Source organism: Cynocephalus volans, chromosome 13 (genome assembly GCF_027409185.1).
Source record: "Cynocephalus volans isolate mCynVol1 chromosome 13, mCynVol1.pri, whole genome shotgun sequence".
In the NCBI taxonomy this organism is placed as follows: domain Eukaryota; kingdom Metazoa; phylum Chordata; class Mammalia; order Dermoptera; family Cynocephalidae; genus Cynocephalus; species Cynocephalus volans.
In genome coordinates this window covers 28,883,273-28,900,187 of record NC_084472.1, presented here as the reverse complement: position 1 = coordinate 28,900,187, position 16,915 = coordinate 28,883,273, and the positions used below count along the sequence as shown (strand labels likewise).

The window sequence follows — 16,915 nt, the reverse complement described above, 5'->3', positions numbered from 1 at the left end:
TTCTATCTGTAAAATGAAATAATTCCTCTCTTTATTCATCCGTCCCACAATGGTAATCTTAAAGGTCAGGCCACATGGAAGTAGTATTTCCTAACCAAAAGCGTCACAGGGAGTCCAGGCTCTGATGTTTATACAATTTGGTGATAACATATAAATCTTAAAGCAGAAAAGTCAAGAATAAAGTTTCAGTGTGGCTGCCCCTTCATGTTAAGCAGCAAAACACTTCTAGAACTGCTCCAAAGACAATCTTTGGTTCATCCAGTCCAGCAAGATGGTCCTGAGCAACTGGAGCCACTGACAAACCCGGATATCTGCTATCTTGAAGGTGGATCAGACCTCTCAGAGCTCATGGCAGCTCTAGTAGACTGCTCGGTGGCAATAGTTACAGAATCTTTCCACTGTACATAGTTTAAATGCAGATTCACTGATGAATAATTTTGATAATTCTGTCGAAGTATGAAGACTGCTTGAATTAGATGACTACATGATTGTGTTTAATTTTTTCTAAAAGACAATTCTGGTTTCTCTTATGCCATGTGAAATCCATCCTGCTGAGTGCTCTTGACTAGTCACGTCCTTCCTGCCATTTTAAAAACAATAGTGGCAGAGATGCAAGCTGCTGATAGTGCTCAGCAGGACAGATCAAACACACAGATGCAATTTCTGTACATTGAACAGTGAAGTAGGATAAAATTCAAATACTTACAATCGCTTAGTAGCTAGCATCTGATTGCTGCAAATTGAATCTTTCATAACAGGATTTATTGTAAATAGTACCATATTATTTGTGAGTTCTACAATAATTTCAGTCAAAGACGGTACAAGATATTGGAAGTGTGAGATTTACATGACATATACATGCTAGCTTATGCACAGATTACGAAGGGATTTTTTTGTTATTAATATTCTTTTTTTAATTGCTCACAAAATAACCATAATGGTAATTTTTCTCTCTGAAATTTTAAACATTATCAAATAGGGTAACTTTAAAGTGCAAAAGAAAACAGCCTTATCCACTTCATTTCAACAGCTATTTTAAAATTGCAAGGCTCCAACCCCATTCTCTTCCCTTTTCAACCTAGTTGTTAAATCAGCATTAAAATTATACCTCGTTAAAATCTTTGAAATGTGGCTTTTGTATTGTTTGGAAGCAATAAAGAGTCTAGTAATCACAATTAGTGACCAACGTATCCTATCAGTAAAAAAATAAAAATAGAAATTTGAAACTAAGGTATTTTGAGGCCTACAAAACATGCTTTTATTCCTGTATGATAAAACGAGATGATAGCAATAATTTAATTGATCAATGCAATTATTCACCTTTAGGTTCAGTTCCAAATACTTCATTGGAAGTTCATAGAAGATCAACATCAAAGCATAATATAAAAATTGCACTTTGTATGTATGAGAGTTTGGTGACACTACACATACTTGATAGCTTTAATTGTAATTGATACAGAACCCCAAAAAGGTGCTATCATACAGTCAGACAATCTTCCCATTGAAGACCCAAATAAGGGAAATTCAAAAAAGAAAAAAAAAAAAAAATCAAAACAAATAGTAGAGAGACAAGATTTGGATAATTTGTTCATTTTCTTTCTCCTGCCCTAGACCAAAAAAAAAAAATCCTTTTCTATTATTTTATCATGTATTTGGGCTTTTCTATTATAAATATGAATATGAGAATGCAGCATCTCAGCAGGATCTGAAGAAAGAAGTCTTACTCTCAGATCATCTAGGACCTTGACCGAAAAGAGTCTTTGTGGGGAGTATATGCTTCAGTTTGATCTTTCTTAATTTACTGAAGTATAAATATCTCATATGCATGTTAATGTTTATCATTCTAAATAGGGAATTCCCTATTTCTGAACCTCAGAATTTTCAGTTTTCTCTCCCTCCCTTAAGCAGGTGTCTTTCCATCTCTCACAAATCAAAGGGAAGCTAAAAAGACAGCCTTTAGTGTTGCCCTGATGTGTATTTTAATAAGTTTAACAATCAAAGCACATATAAATTTGAATGAATCATATCCATATACTTAATAGCATACAAAAGTCAATTTAACTCATGTCCAGCTTTCTTTCATGTTCATTTTATTCAAGGGCATACCTTCCTTTTTCTTCTTTTTTTCTTTCTTTCTTGGACACCTCCAACCCCTATTGACAACAGAAATGCAGGGCTATAAATGTAAGGGCGCAATACATCATGAGATAAGTCTGGAGAACATGTCCTCTACCAAAATGCACATGAATCTCTGGTACAGCTAAAATTTCAGAAACATGCTGGGGTTTGCTTTGCATGCTAAACAGGGTCAAAAATGTGAGCACTATGTGGTTGCCCTTATGTATCGATGAGCTCCAAAGTTGAAAGATTACATTTGTGAAATTGCAGCTGGGTTTCCTAGCACTTGACTCTAGCTCCTGCAAATCAAGGAATCTTAATTGAAATACCAATTTGACAATATGATAATCTTCCAATAAAAAAAATTGTGACTTCTGAACCTTTATATGTTGAAGAGCTGACAGAGGACTTCAGAGGCAATTCTTTAACCAGACAAAATGATAGAGAAAATATGTTTTCAAACAAGATCATAAAGCTTGAATAGTGCAGGGAAACAAATGTAAAGCAAAGGGCTGTCCTCTATTCTGTCTACCAGCACCTCCCCCACCCCCAATTTGTATACTCAGCCACTCATCTCTTAGGCAAGGGCTAGTGTCTTCCATGTCAGACCCAAAACCCAAATACCAAGACACTATAAAGTGGCATCTTAGCATACTTTGGGATCAGACAATTTCTGCATTTCATAGTGTTGGGGGGGGGGTGTAGAAGGGAAAGCAGCATACCGATGTAGTGAAATCTGGAAACAACAGCATATACACACACACACACACACACAAAAAAGTTTGCATATTGCACAGAGCTCTTGAAGATCATAAATCTATGCATGAGAAAGATGTAGTGGAAATTTTTGGGGGGATTAGAGTTTATTTTTGTCATCTCTGTGAGACAGCTACTCATTCATCCAGATCACAGCTAAGAAAAAAGCTGGTCACAGAAATTAGCAGTTTCAGCTCAGCAGCGAAGTCGCCAGCCTGTGAAGGCAGAGAGAAATTGACTAATTAGCAATGCGCACTAAAACTTGACGGTTCTTTATAGAGAGAGAGAAGAGAGAGGGAGAGAGAGGGAGAGGGAGGGAGGGGGGGCTCGCTTTTTCCCCTTCTTTCTTCCAAAGATGTTTGAAATCGCAGTCATTTACGCTCGACAATTTTTACAATAGCCTTGAGCCATAATTTTGCGAGTCTCTCCAGCATCCATCCCCCTGTATGGTCTCTCTCTACTGGCCAAGCACGACCGTTTCTCTCCCCAACCGTGGATTTCCTATTACTCTCGTTACGACTCACTGAGCCCCAGGCCCAAGGATAATGATGTGTTGTTTCTTGGTAGCATAATTTGTCACACGTACATTTTTTCTTCTTCTTCTCTTGCAGAAAGCTCTGCTCCCTCTCTCTCTCCCTCTCTCCCTCTCTCTCTCCTCTCTCTCCCTCTCTCTTTCTGTCTTTTCTCCCTCTCCTACATTTTCTTGCTGTTGCTAATTCATGGTCATCAAATGATGTACGACAAAATAAATTGTAAAGAGTGACTGCCTGGAGTTGGGAACCAGAAGGTGTTTCCCCCTCCCAAGGAGAGAGCAAACCTTTAAAAAGGAAGGACAATTGATTTTGGGGGGGAGCTTAAGTGAGCCTTGACTTTGCAGCTGGTTGAGAGCAGGTAAGTTTCTGGCCTTGTGTCTGCCTTGTGTGTATTTTGTTCTGTCTTTTGGGTTGTTGGAGGGGGAAGGGACGGGGAGGGAGTCTTTCAGAGGGGTGGGGGGAGTTGTGTGGTACACGCTCATAAGAATAAAACTCCTATTGCAAGAAATAAGCGAATGAGGGGGAAAGGCAAAGGAGGAGAAAAGAAGGAAGGGGAACAGGAAAAGATGGGGGGGGTGGCGGGAGGTGGCGGGAGGTGGCGAGACAACGAAGCGGGGAGAGCGAGAGAGAGGTATGACCGGGTCCACTTAAAGGGAGAGACTGAGAGGTTTCAGGCAAGCCAGAGCTTTGGGGGCGGAGGTGGGGGTGCTGCGGGGGAGGGAGCGCGAGGGAGGTTAGGGTCCACCTGGAACGGGATGGCAAAGTGAGTCGAGAGGAGCCCAGTCCGGTAGAAAGAGGAAGCCGGCGATCCAGGACTGGCGCCAGGCAGGGTAGAGTGAGCCGCAGTGAAGGGGCAGGTCCGGCGGGATCCTCCGTGCCGGGCGGCGGGGGCGGCGGCGGCGGCTCTCCCGGGCCGGCGGGCGCGCGGGCGGGCGGGATGTGGGCAGAGGGTCCCTTTCAGCTCAGCCCTGGAAGGTGCAATTACAGGTTAAGGTCCGGGCGTCTAGATTTCGCCTCGCCTCCCCCACCCTGCCCTTCTCCGCCTAGATGCGGGCGGCTCAGACTTTTTACAGAAGTAGTTCCAGGGCCGGGAGAGTGGGGGTGCCCGAGTAGGGGCCGCCGGGGGCTGTACCCAGGGGGTCGGAAGGACGATGCCGGGCGGGACGCAGAGACCCCGCACCGGACTGCGCACACCCCCCGACCCCCATGGGACACCCCCCCACCCCTCCCCCAACATCTGTCTTCTAACTTGAACTTCTGAGAGTTACTGGAGTTAAAGCGACTGCGCCTGGTGTCCGGGAGGAAGAACCGTCCCCAGGAAGCCCTCCCGGCCTCCGGGCTCGCGCTCTAAATCCTCCCTCGTCCTGCTCGGTGCCTCCCCGCGCTGCAAGGGGGGATAGATGTCTCAACTTCCGTGCTTTGAAATGCGGCAGGCGGGGGACAGGGGACGGGGGGCGCGGGGGGGGGGGAAGCATTCTCCTGCCAGGTTTAAAGGCTTCCCTGGAAAATTAGCAAAACTGAGTGGTGACGAGGAAGCCAACAGTTTGCGAAGCAGGGAAGCGAGCAGGGCCGGGGTGAGGGAAATGAGCTAGAATTGATAAGGACAGCTCCCGCCTCTGCCGAGTCCACTGAGCTGGTCCTCACCGCGCTCCGCTGCACTTGCCCGGGAGAAGAAAGGGCTTTATCTCCTCCCTCAGACTATTAGACTAGGAGTTTCTCGGGGCAGCACAGATCATCGAAAGGGCTCCCAGCTTTTGGAGAGCTAACATTCGCCCACCCGCACGCTTGTCCAGTCCCCTTTCCTACCCCCCCCCCAAAAAAAAAAAACTGGGCCAACTGCGAAAAGCAAAGCTTCGGGCACAAGTTGACCTGGAACCTCCGACGTCGGTCGCCTCTGCGCTTTGGGGGCACCCTCGGCTCCCTACTCCCCGGCCTTTCGCTTCATCTGGCCCGGCATGGACACGAGCCCAATAGGTGTCTCGGCCTCAGTTGCCACTCTGCCGTCGCTGCTGCCACCGCTGTCGCTGCCAAGAGCCGAGCCGGGGTGGTTTTAGGAAAGTGAGGGACGAAGTGTGTGGGAGGTGGCTAGAGGAGTAGCAGGGAGGAGAACAAGAGCCAGGACCCCAGACAGGGCCCTTCTGGGGGCGCTCACAGATCCATCCAGCGCCTTCAGACCTTCCTCCTAGGGTCAGGGTCCGGAGCGCGCCGGGAGGGAGCCTGGCTGAGCATTGATTGTTGTTCTTCGCCCTCCCCTCCCCTCCACACCCTTCCCCACCCCGGCCACACCCCGCCCCCCACCACCACCCTTTTCCCCTCTCTCCCATCCCCCACCCTTGTCTGCCAGGTTGGAGGAGGGTTTAAAGCCAGGTGCGCCGAGTCAGCTCGCCATGTCCAGATCCGGGGACAGGACCTCCACCTTCGACCCCAGCCACAGCGACAACCTGCTGCACGGCCTCAACCTGCTGTGGAGGAAGCAGCTGTTTTGCGACGTGACCCTGACGGCCCAGGGCCAGCAGTTCCATTGCCACAAGGCCGTGCTGGCCTCCTGCTCGCAGTACTTCCGATCGCTGTTCTCCAGCCACCCCCCTCTCGGGGGAGGGGTCGGCGGCCAGGACGGCCTGGGGGCCCCCAAGGACCACCAGCAGCAGCCGCCGCAGCAGCAGCCACCACAGCAGCAGCAGCAGCAGCCGCAGGAGGAGCCCGGGACTCCTTCCTCCTCCCCCGACGACAAGCTGCTGACCAGCCCCCGGACCATCAACAACCTGGTGCTGCAGGGCTGCTCGTCCATCGGGCTGCGCCTGGTGCTCGAGTACCTCTACACGGCCAACGTGACCCTCTCCCTAGACACGGTGGAGGAGGTGCTGTCGGTCAGCAAGATCCTGCACATCCCCCAGGTCACCAAGCTCTGCGTGCAGTTCCTCAACGACCAGATCTCGGTGCAGAACTACAAGCAGGTGTGCAAGATCGCCGCGCTGCACGGCCTGGAGGAGACCAAGAAGCTGGCCAACAAGTACCTGGTGGAGGATGTGCTGCTGCTCAACTTCGAGGAGATGCGCGCCCTGCTGGACTCGCTGCCGCCCCCCGTGGAGTCGGAGCTGGCGCTCTTCCAGATGTCCGTGCTGTGGCTGGAGCATGACCGCGAGACCCGCATGCAGTACGCGCCCGACCTCATGAAGCGCCTCCGCTTCGCGCTCATCCCGGCCCCGGAGCTCGTGGAGAGGGTCCAGTCAGTGGATTTCATGCGCACCGACCCGGTCTGCCAGAAGCTGCTGCTGGACGCCATGAACTACCACCTGATGCCCTTCAGGCAGCACTGCAGGCAGAGCCTGGCCAGCAGGTAGGAGACAACAAAGACGAGAGCGGGGGTAGGGGAGAGCCGAGAGGCCGGAGGGAGGGGAGAGGGCAGGGAGGAGGGGGGAGAAGGCGGGGGGGCTGGGCGGGAGGCTCCTGCAGGCCGAAAACAAACGCAAACAGTTCAGACTGTTTGGACAAAGTTGATTTCAGGGTCTCCGAAAGGTCCATAGGGAACTGGCCTAGCAGCATCCCTGAGCGCTACAAAGCCCAGGTTCTGCATATCCTGAGAACGAGAAACGTGGGAATTGTGGACTCAGCGACTGAAATTGACAGGCAGGTGTGGCCAAAGGCCGGAGCAGTCAGAAGTGCGGCTTAGGATGCCTCTCTCAGCCAGCCCTCCCTCCAAATCTCAAGATGGACTTGCTCAAGGAAAAGCATTCTCTGATGAGAAGTCCCCACCAATCCACTCCTCCTCTTTCCTGCCTTGGGCCAGCAGAAGTGCCCAGGGCGTGTTAGCAGAGAGCTTTCATAGTCTTTTTGTCACACGCTCAAGTTGTTTTTTGTTATTTCGTGACGGAGGTCTGCTGCCTTTGGAGGTTAGAGCTGCAAAATGCATTGTCTTTTAGGGTCGCTATTGGAAACGTGAGTCATGAACCCAGGCAAACTTTTCTATCTACTGGAAAGCCTTTCTTTTATCACTTTTAAAAGAGAGCAAAGCAAGAGATTTCAGGGTGGCGGGGTGAATCCTGGCTAATAACTCCTGTCTCAAAGAGGAATGCAGTTGGGAGTGAGGGTGGTCTTCTAGCTCCAGTCGGTCGTGTGTCTGCTCACAGAGAAGTTGGGAAGTTGTTGTTGCTGCTGTTGCTATTTAGAATGTGCCTGTGTGCTGCAAATAGGATGTCATGTCAAAAGGGAGAGAGAAATGATGTCTTTTTCAAATGCTACTGAAATAAAAAGGCTGTAGGAATTGCCAATCCTGTTTTATTGGCTCCAATTTTAAAACCTTTTTTAATGAGCCCTAGCAGAGGGTTTCTTTCTCTTTTTAGAAAAGAGAAACAGTATCTTCTCAGTTTCTCATGATAAAACATCATGATTCCAGATGCCAGGCTACTCCAGCCTAAACCACCAAAGTGTTACATTAGGAGAGTACATGGTTTGAAAATCTATCCTGGCATTTTCCCATTCAGAATGGTGTCTATAGGATAGGGCCCACTTTGTGCAGCCTAACGGGATTAAATGTTTTGGGTTTTAAAAAATTTTCTTTCCACCAGACCTAAGTAACTAACATCTTAAGAAATGGAAGATATTCTCTACAGTTGTTTGGGCAGCACTAGAGTTCATGTGAGGCCAACAGGAGGCACGAGAAATCCTGTAAGTTGATTTTTCTAATATCTGAAGGAGATGAGTTAATGAATTGTGGTGTCAAAAGATGACAGCAGGAAAAAAAAGCACAGACAAGAATCCAACCCCCCATGTGTTTGAATAGTGAGCACGGGAGTCAAGTGAGAACAAGACCATGAAATGTATTTTTATTTTGTAAGGGTTTTTCATTTTTCTAAAGATCAAAATGGCAAGCTCAGTGTGATAGGCACATATTACCACACCAATGGGCATTGGTCATTAATATTGTTATTTTAATTTTTATCACTTTTAAATGACCTAGAAGTATACTTCATTTAACGTATATCATACATAATCAAAAATTCAGACAACACAGTGATAGCCCTGGACATGCATTTATTATATTTTTAAAAATATGTATAATCTAGTATAAATTCAGAAACCCAGATGGGTAATAAAATCAAGATTTGTCTTGTTCTAAGAGTAATTTTGGCAGATGAGCTTTATAAACTTGATCCAATAAATAATTTTTGAAGCCCTCACTGCACTTTCGTTTAATAAGTATGTCCTAAGATTCAATGTTAGAAGAGTTGACTTTCAAAATGCAAAATCATTTCCTACCTTAGTCTGGATTCAGCATACCAGCTGGGGCCTGCTGGCTGTCCTGGCGGATGGCTTAGATACCAGGCTGCCTGGCTCCGTGACGACACCTTCCAGCTTCACTGGGCCATATCATTTGAAGGATATGTACTGGTGTCTGACCACTGAATGCTTACAAGTGTCATGGATGCTGCAAGAATCTGATACTTCTACAGTAGGAAGAAAACTATTTTCCTTTAAAAGAGGAAGATATAGAAAAGAAAATAGTTTATGTAAACCTATTGTTGATCTATTGTTGATTTCAGAGTAATATAATTTAGACTTTGTACCATTATTAGAAACTGTAGCATTTTAAATTTTAGGAAATAATCACATTATTCTAATTTTAATTTGCAGAAAGAATGCAAAATTAACCATCAAGATCTTAACTTTAACATAGACAAAAATGCTGTGAGTTGCCACCAATAATATTAAATCAGCCCATTTATTATAGATAGCATCCACGTAATATGAAAATGTTCTCTCAGACTTTTATGTAGTTTAACGGGGGTAAATGTGTTAAACAATTGTTTTTGAAGTTACATCACTTTTATTGAAGACAATTGAGTGGAAGGACATTAATTTATTGCTTTTTATTCACCTGGAGTTTTTAAAGTCTAAATATGGAAGAGTTTCTCAAATTTTAAAGAGGAATATGGAAAAATTAAAATTAACCAGTCTATTGGAATAAGTACAAAATAAAAGCAAATAGAATAACTTCAAAAGAGAATTTACTTGTTTAATAATGTATGTTATCTATAAAAAGTAGGTATATTAACATATTAATAATTTAAACACTATTTTAAAGATTATTAAATAATTTTGAACTTCTCATAAGCTAAAAATAAAGCATAAAGTCTTTACATAAATACTCAAATTAATTTTAAATTTTTGATGTAGTTGATTAGTTTTCCTGAGTATGTCATTTGCACTCAGATTCATTTTCTATTTTAACAAACTAAACATTAGGACAATAAATAAAATAAAATAAGAAATGTGTTACTTGAATTCAAATACATACATAAGTAATTTAAGATGACAGGGCTTGACAGAGGATATAAAGTTTCAGTTAGAAAGTGGAATAAGTTTTAGTGATCTATTATTGCACACCATGATGACCATAGTTAATAATAATAATGTATTATGTATTTCAAAATTGCTAAAAGAGTAGATTTTTAAAAATCTCACCACAAAAAATTAAGTAGATCAGGTGATGGATATATTAATTAGCTTGATTTAATCTTTCTGCAACATATACACTACCAAAACATCATGCTGTACTCTAAAAACATACACAATTTTTTTGTCAATTAATTTTTTTTAATTTTAAAAAAGATGACAGGATTTGAGTAGAAAGAACTTAAAATATTTTGAAGTCTATTTCTTGGTTATTTTCTTTTTGTTTTATTGGAGGAAATATGACCCTTAAGAAATACATACATTAAAAAGTTTCTGGAAAAGTCAATATTAAAGTCTTCTAAAGCATGAAAACTTAATTTAATAAAGCAACATGATATACAATGTTTAGTAGATTAAAAAGTAAATATCAGAAGATTTATAGTCTAAGTTTAACTTAAGTAACCCAAAAAGTTTCTTTTTTATTTGTATTTTTAAATTTTAATGCATAATGCAGTAATTATACCAAGTAAGTCAGATTGGACTTACTAACTTTTTTACATTTTCATTGCACCTTACACAATATAATAGTTAAACAAATGCTTATTGAAAGTTGAGTGAAATTGAAAAAACAAGCTGTACCCCACAAATATGTATAAGTAAATGTTAAAATACATTTTTTTAAAAAGTTGAATAAATTAAGATTATGAAATAAGAAAGTCTGTTGCACATAACAGAGATCAATTGAACCTTCTCCAGGAAAACACCTGTAATAGAAAAGCATTCATGAAAATGATTATATTTTTTTAAACATCTAATCACCAGCTATTAAGTCCTGTGTAGAGTCTGACACTGAAGTGTAGTTTTCAAGAAATTAGATTTTATAGACAATAGGAGGCTACCTTACAAAGATTTCACTTTCTACAAAACATAGTCTATTTGAAGATTTCACATAAATTAATGTAAAATTCTATTTAAACATCAGGAGTGCTAATTATCTTTCTGCTAAAATTACTCGCAATGATTAAAAACCCATTAGATTTTCAAATACACAGCATTGATTCTTGGCTTTGGCACTTAGAAAGTGTTTCTTTAAACATAGGATAATATTTTCTATTGTTTTTCTTCTTAAGAACTGAATAACGACCTTAATAAAGCAAACTAATCTTGTATTCATGCATTCTCTAAATTGTTACCTCCTTTATCAATTTGATATCCTCAGATTAGAAGTTGTTAGGTAGTTAGATTTTGTATCAGAAGTTACTCAACTATTCAGAATACAATTTGTTTATCATCTGAAACAGGACCATTGATTACAAAATTATATCACAGGTATGGGAGCCAAATAGTTATATTCTTCAATCAAAAGGCAATTAGAGTAGATATTAATGCATCATAATGGCATAGAGGACTTACTGACAAAAGTGGACATTTTCAAATTTTAATTCATGCTGGATTTTTTCCCCATTTTTATGAACGTGTCGAGGCTCATTCATTGCTTAAACTAATTTCTAAATATCTCAATTTTCTTACCTTAAAAACACTGTCAAAGTGTATTACCTCATTCACAACAGCTACTACATAGCAAGTCATATCCTAAGCACTTTTCAAACATTCTCTTATTTAATTCTCGTAACAGCCATAAGGGGTGGGTGCCATCACTGGCCTCATTTTATAGACAGAAAAACTGATGCACAAACAAGTTAAGCTTTGTGCCCATGATCACACAGCTGAGCCCAGGCAGTGTGGCACTTGAGTCTATGTTCTCACCCGCAATGTCCTGATTCTTACTATGACCCCCCTCTGTGTCAGGCTATAGCCTGATGATTGACCTTAGAGTTGCATGTAGACTTAAGACTTTCCTTTTGGAAAGTAACTTATGAGAGTTAAATATTAATGTATCTGACATTAAAAGAAGTTAAGAAGAGGTGTCATTGTAGGTCAGGGGTCAGCAATTTTTTTTCTATAAAAAGCCAAATAGTAACTATGTTTGGCTTTGAGGTCACAAGGTCTCTGTTGCAACTACTCCACTCTTCCCTTGTTGTGCAAAACCAGCCATGGACAATACATAAATGAATGGGCATGGCTATGTTACAATAAAACTGCATTTGTGAGCACTGAAATTTCATACGATTTTTACATGTCATGAAATATTCTTCTTCTTTTGGATTTTTTCAGCCATTAACAAATGTAAAAACCATTCTTAGTTTTGGGGCTGTACAAAAATAGGAGGTAGGCTGGATTTATTCTGTGGGCCACAGTTTACCAACCCCTCTTCTAGGCACATGAGACAGATCAGTGAACGAAACAGACAAAAAAAAAAAAAAAAAACTGCCCTTATTCCAGTGGAAAGGATCTTCATTAGTCTCCTTCTTTCCATTTAGGAAGAATTCAGGGTTAAATAATTCTACCATGCCAAGTTAGAATGCCAAATTTCCAGAATAAGATTAAGGAATTTTATTAGTGATCCCAGGAAGCTGAATAATGATTAATTAAAAGCAATGAATGAGTCGCTCATTTTTTCAAGAATACTGGATATAGAACCTCCTTATGTAGAATGGTCATTATTCAGAAGAAGCTTAAATGTTGTTTATATGGTATTTTAATGATTTCCAGTAGGAAATCAGAGTAGACAAATAAGTTTAACACACTGCTTTCTGAGATTGACGGGCATATACTCGGCAAACTAATTTAGGCATATAAATGAACATGTGAACAATTATTTTTCTAAATGCCATTCTGTATCTCCAACTGCTTTGATCAAAAGGCATGTGTTGTCAGGATTCTTGACTTCAGAGTGAATCAACTGGATTGAGTATATCCATAGACCCTCCCTGCCTCCTCCAAAGTGAATAACCTCTAGAGGAGAGCTCATCCCATTCCAGGTGTGTCTTACGTGTCTGTCTCCCCCACTAGACAGTGACTTCTCTGAATATTTGTAACCAAGGCACTTATAACACAGTGCCAGATCTTAATCCAAAAATGTGAGTTCACTATGAATTGCTATTGGTCTTAAGTATAATTGAGATAGACACTTAGGAACTGGTTCAGTTTAGTGTGAATTAACATTGCCAATAAGAAATAAAAATTGAGGTAATTTCAGATGATTACACACACACACACACACACACACACACACACACACACACCTGTTGTTTACCAACAATAATAGTAGATATCACTAACAGAGCATCTACCAATAGCTTGACATATTACTTAACATTGTTTCTAATCCTTACAGCACCCTTTCAGCCTTTTAAAGATTAAAATACTGAAGCTCAGAGAAGATAAGTAATTTTCCCAATTGTCTTAATAGCATTGAGGTGGAGGTCCTTATGACCTGGAGTTGTGAATGTATTCTGTAGACATGGCTTCCACAAGAGGCAAACTCTAGTCTATACCTTCCATAGATTTTTTTTTTTACTACACCACAGAAATGATTAAAAGTTTCACTTGACCAATGAAGAAGAGTGAAGGGACTACGTTAGAAAGGCAGGATTCTATCCTACTGGTCTACAGCAATTAATTATTAGTTCTGAGATTAAGGTACTAAATAATGAGATGGCTGAGATTTGTCACTGTAATATTGACTTATTAAAAATAGAATGAACCAATACACTTTAAATAAACAAATAAAATTTATTTTAAAAATTTCAATTTAACTATGAAAAATAATTATGAAAGCAAAACCAAACAAAACCTTAAAGCTGGAATTTGAACCAAAAGTTGCTTTTCATAGATTCCTGTGCATTGGAGTACTCGAGGGGCATCAGCATTGTTTCTGTAACAATAGAACACTATTCATGTTGGTGATACTTCCAAGTGATAAATACAACAGATAGAAGCCAGAATTATAAAAATGCCTTGTATCTCTTAATAACATAAATATGATTACTCTAATTGGAACTTTATTCCATTTATTTTTTGATTCAAGAAAACCATTTTTAAAATTATGCCACAAATGTTTATGCTTTCTGTCATGCATTTAGAATTTCAAAAAATATGTTAATTTTCCATGTCCTTTCGATTAACTTCCAAAGTAATTCATGATTTATGAATTACTAATAATGATTTCCTTAAAAACAAAACAAAACAAAAAACTGCTATTTTTCTATGGGCAAAAGGGTAAATTAACCAAAGGAGGAACTATTAGTTATGACATAGACGGTACAGTGGGTATGCCTATTTCTCTGTAAATATCGGGGGGGGGGCTTGTTTACTCACAAATAATATTAATGGAAATTGGGTTAGAACTATTTACAACATTAGAAGTAAAGCAGAAAGTTACTAGAGAAAGCCTACAATAGTGGGGAAATGAAAAGAGAGAAAATAAATCATGGAAAGTGAAAAAAGAAGAAAAATGCAAGGAAATATGGGGAATCAAACAAATTAATGAAAAGGTAAACTCTCTGAAAAGTAAGAAAGAAAGAACTAGCAGTAGAGGAAGATGAGCAAGGAAATTCTAGAAATTAAAGATTAGCTGTTCAATGTTCGTTGGACAGATAATAACAAATCAAGAAGCATTTAAATCACTACGTACCCAGCCTTATATAATTTACAGAGGTATATACAGAGTTCCATTAAAAAGAAAAAAAAAGAAGTCCTCAAAAGAAAAATGTTTCCACACACACAAAAAAAAGCCAATCGTGGTACCTCATCCCCTATAAGTCGATTCATTTCAATAATTGTAAGTGTACAGTCAGAGTTAATAAAATGTTTTACTTAAAAAAAAAAAAAACTTTGTTCTTCTTCTAGGTAAGGCAGGAGTTTCAGAAGTGTCAGAGTTCAAAGGGACTGCTGGTTATACCAATAGGAGGAGATTGAAAATATAACTGCATCCCTTGCAAAATCGTCTTAACTCCCAGTGTAATTTGAGCTGGCAGTAGACCTGAGAAGCAAGGAGACCTTCACTACCTCGGGCAGCTTTTCTAAACCCATGCCCATGCCCGTGTCACACCTCCAGTGGGAACGTGGGGTGGTGCATTGCTTTACCACTAATGAGAAGTTGTTCTGTGGAATAGCCCCCAAATTTGTATTGAACATATGTAATGCACCAAGCTCTGTACTAGGTTCTGAGATACAGAGTTAAACAACACAGATGTAGCCCTGCCTTCATGTAACTTACAGTAAAAAAAAGAGACAGTAAATAATTATGTAAATTAATCACAATGGCAATACATGCTATAGATCAGAAAAGTGCCATATGTTGCAACACCATATGAGAGAGTGCTGTAACCTTGTCTGAACAGCCAAAGAAGACTTTCTTTCCAGGAAACGTTTGAGATGAGCCTTGAAAGATGAGATATCCAGAATAATGGGTCTGGGGGGGGAGGAGGAGGCAGAGTATGCAATTGGAGGAAGCAAAGGAAGAGAGCATGTATAAAGCCCCAGGCAGAAAAGCTGTTGGTAACTTCCAGGAACTGGAAAGAGGTGTGTGTGGCTGGAGATGTGGCAGGAGGGATTGTCCAAACCATACAGGAAGTTGTAGGCCCTGCTAAAGATTGTCCACTCATAGATAAAATCTGGGGTGGAAAAATCAGCATGTTTTTTCAGTTGAACCAAGAAAAGAAGCAATACTGTTGTGGAAACGCTGCTGCCTTTGAATCATAAATCTAAATGAGTGTCCTAGCTCCACTTTAGTGGAGTCCCACATCAGTACAATGAGTTAATAATTACAGCTCTAACTACTTCCTGAGCTTTGGGTAAGGACCAGCTAAAATAATGGAAAATCTAGACACAAAATGCTGTTTAAAATTCACTTATTATTAATTTTTAAAGATCCATTAAGCAAATTTTACCTGAAAACATTTTTGCCCATCAGGAAAACTGTAGAACATATTTGTGATTTCACTGATAGCACAAACATGGTCAGAGCCTTTTAAAGCCAGAAGAATGAAGTTGAAGGGATCTGAAGGTGAAACCAAGGGCATCAGAAGGAAGTGGGAAAATTAGAATTTCTGATGGCTCTCAGCCATTTATATATAATTCTTTAAAGGGGAAATGATGGCCTTTTTAGGTAAAAAAAAAAGTCATTTCTTTCTTTTATAGAGAAGAGTCCTTCTTTTTAATCTCATACACTCAAGCTTAGAGACTTCCTTTCCTGCTACTCCCAGAGCTTTTCACATACACGTCTGGCTTCTTTGCTCCCAGAGCGCCTGTGAGTGTGCTGGTAAATTGCACCTGCACAGGGACTCTGAACTTCCTCAGAGCTCAGCTGGGCCACCGTATGGAGACTGGCTCACTGGAGGCTGCAGAGAAGTGAACTGAAGAATTACAGTCGGTTTCACTTCCCTGCCTTATGTGCCTTCAGGTGCCTCTGAAGACAGGCGAGGCCAGTGAAATGGAGAGGAGGAGGCAGAGAGAAAGCATCAATATCTGAGAAGAAAGAGCCCTTGTAAATATAGAGGCATTGTTGAAAAATGCAGATAGATGGTCATGTGTACGTGTGTCTGTGTGTGTACACAGTCAAACTGCATATTTTTGGCTGTTAGCTTCAAATTTTCTGTACAGTGACTTCTGAGATGTATTTTTATCAGATAAAGGTCTGTTTTGTATGTAGGGGTGGGAGTGGGATGGTCAACAATTCATAGTCTGGCACTGAGTGGGGAGTTACTGGATGGGGAGGGTCAATTTGTCACTAAAAAGAAAATAATTATATTTGTAAATCCTGCTTAGAACAAAGCAGCAGACAACTGTTTAGCCCTGATTTTTAGCACCTCTCAAAACCAAGCACACAAGAGCATCCTGTATAAAAAGGAAGGGATAACGAGGAAATGTAGAATCTGTGAGTTAGAGAGGGAAACTTTAAAGGAAACACTTTACTGCTGTAAGATATAGACTAGGCCCTCGGCACTTTCTGTTTCATATACATTAACAGGGGTTCATTGACACTGTGGGGGATCCCAGCAGTATGGGTGCATTACAGAGGAAGAAGTGTGCACCTAGTAGCACAGACCAATTTGGTGGATTGGTTACTATAGCAACCATACCACTACTGTCAGTGGCAATTCTTGTAATCTCCCTCTCTTAAGGTTTTCACAAGCGTTGACTCCAAAATGATTAGAGAGAGACACACAGAGAGAGAGAGAAACCCGTAATAGGAGGTACAAATAAAAAGG

At 41.2% G+C, this 16,915-nt stretch overlaps 1 protein-coding gene across 1 annotated transcript in view; it reads left to right on the top strand.

Annotated features, from left to right (window-relative positions):
• The first annotated feature begins 5,794 nt into the window (after positions 1–5,794).
• KLHL14 (kelch like family member 14) overlaps positions 5,795–16,915 on the top strand; it is a 95,974-nt gene continuing 84,853 nt past the window's right edge. Inside the window, exon 1 of the mRNA XM_063077557.1 lies at positions 5,795–6,744. Coding sequence (XP_062933627.1) covers positions 5,795–6,744 — 950 coding nt within the window. The remainder of the gene's footprint in view (positions 6,745–16,915) is intronic.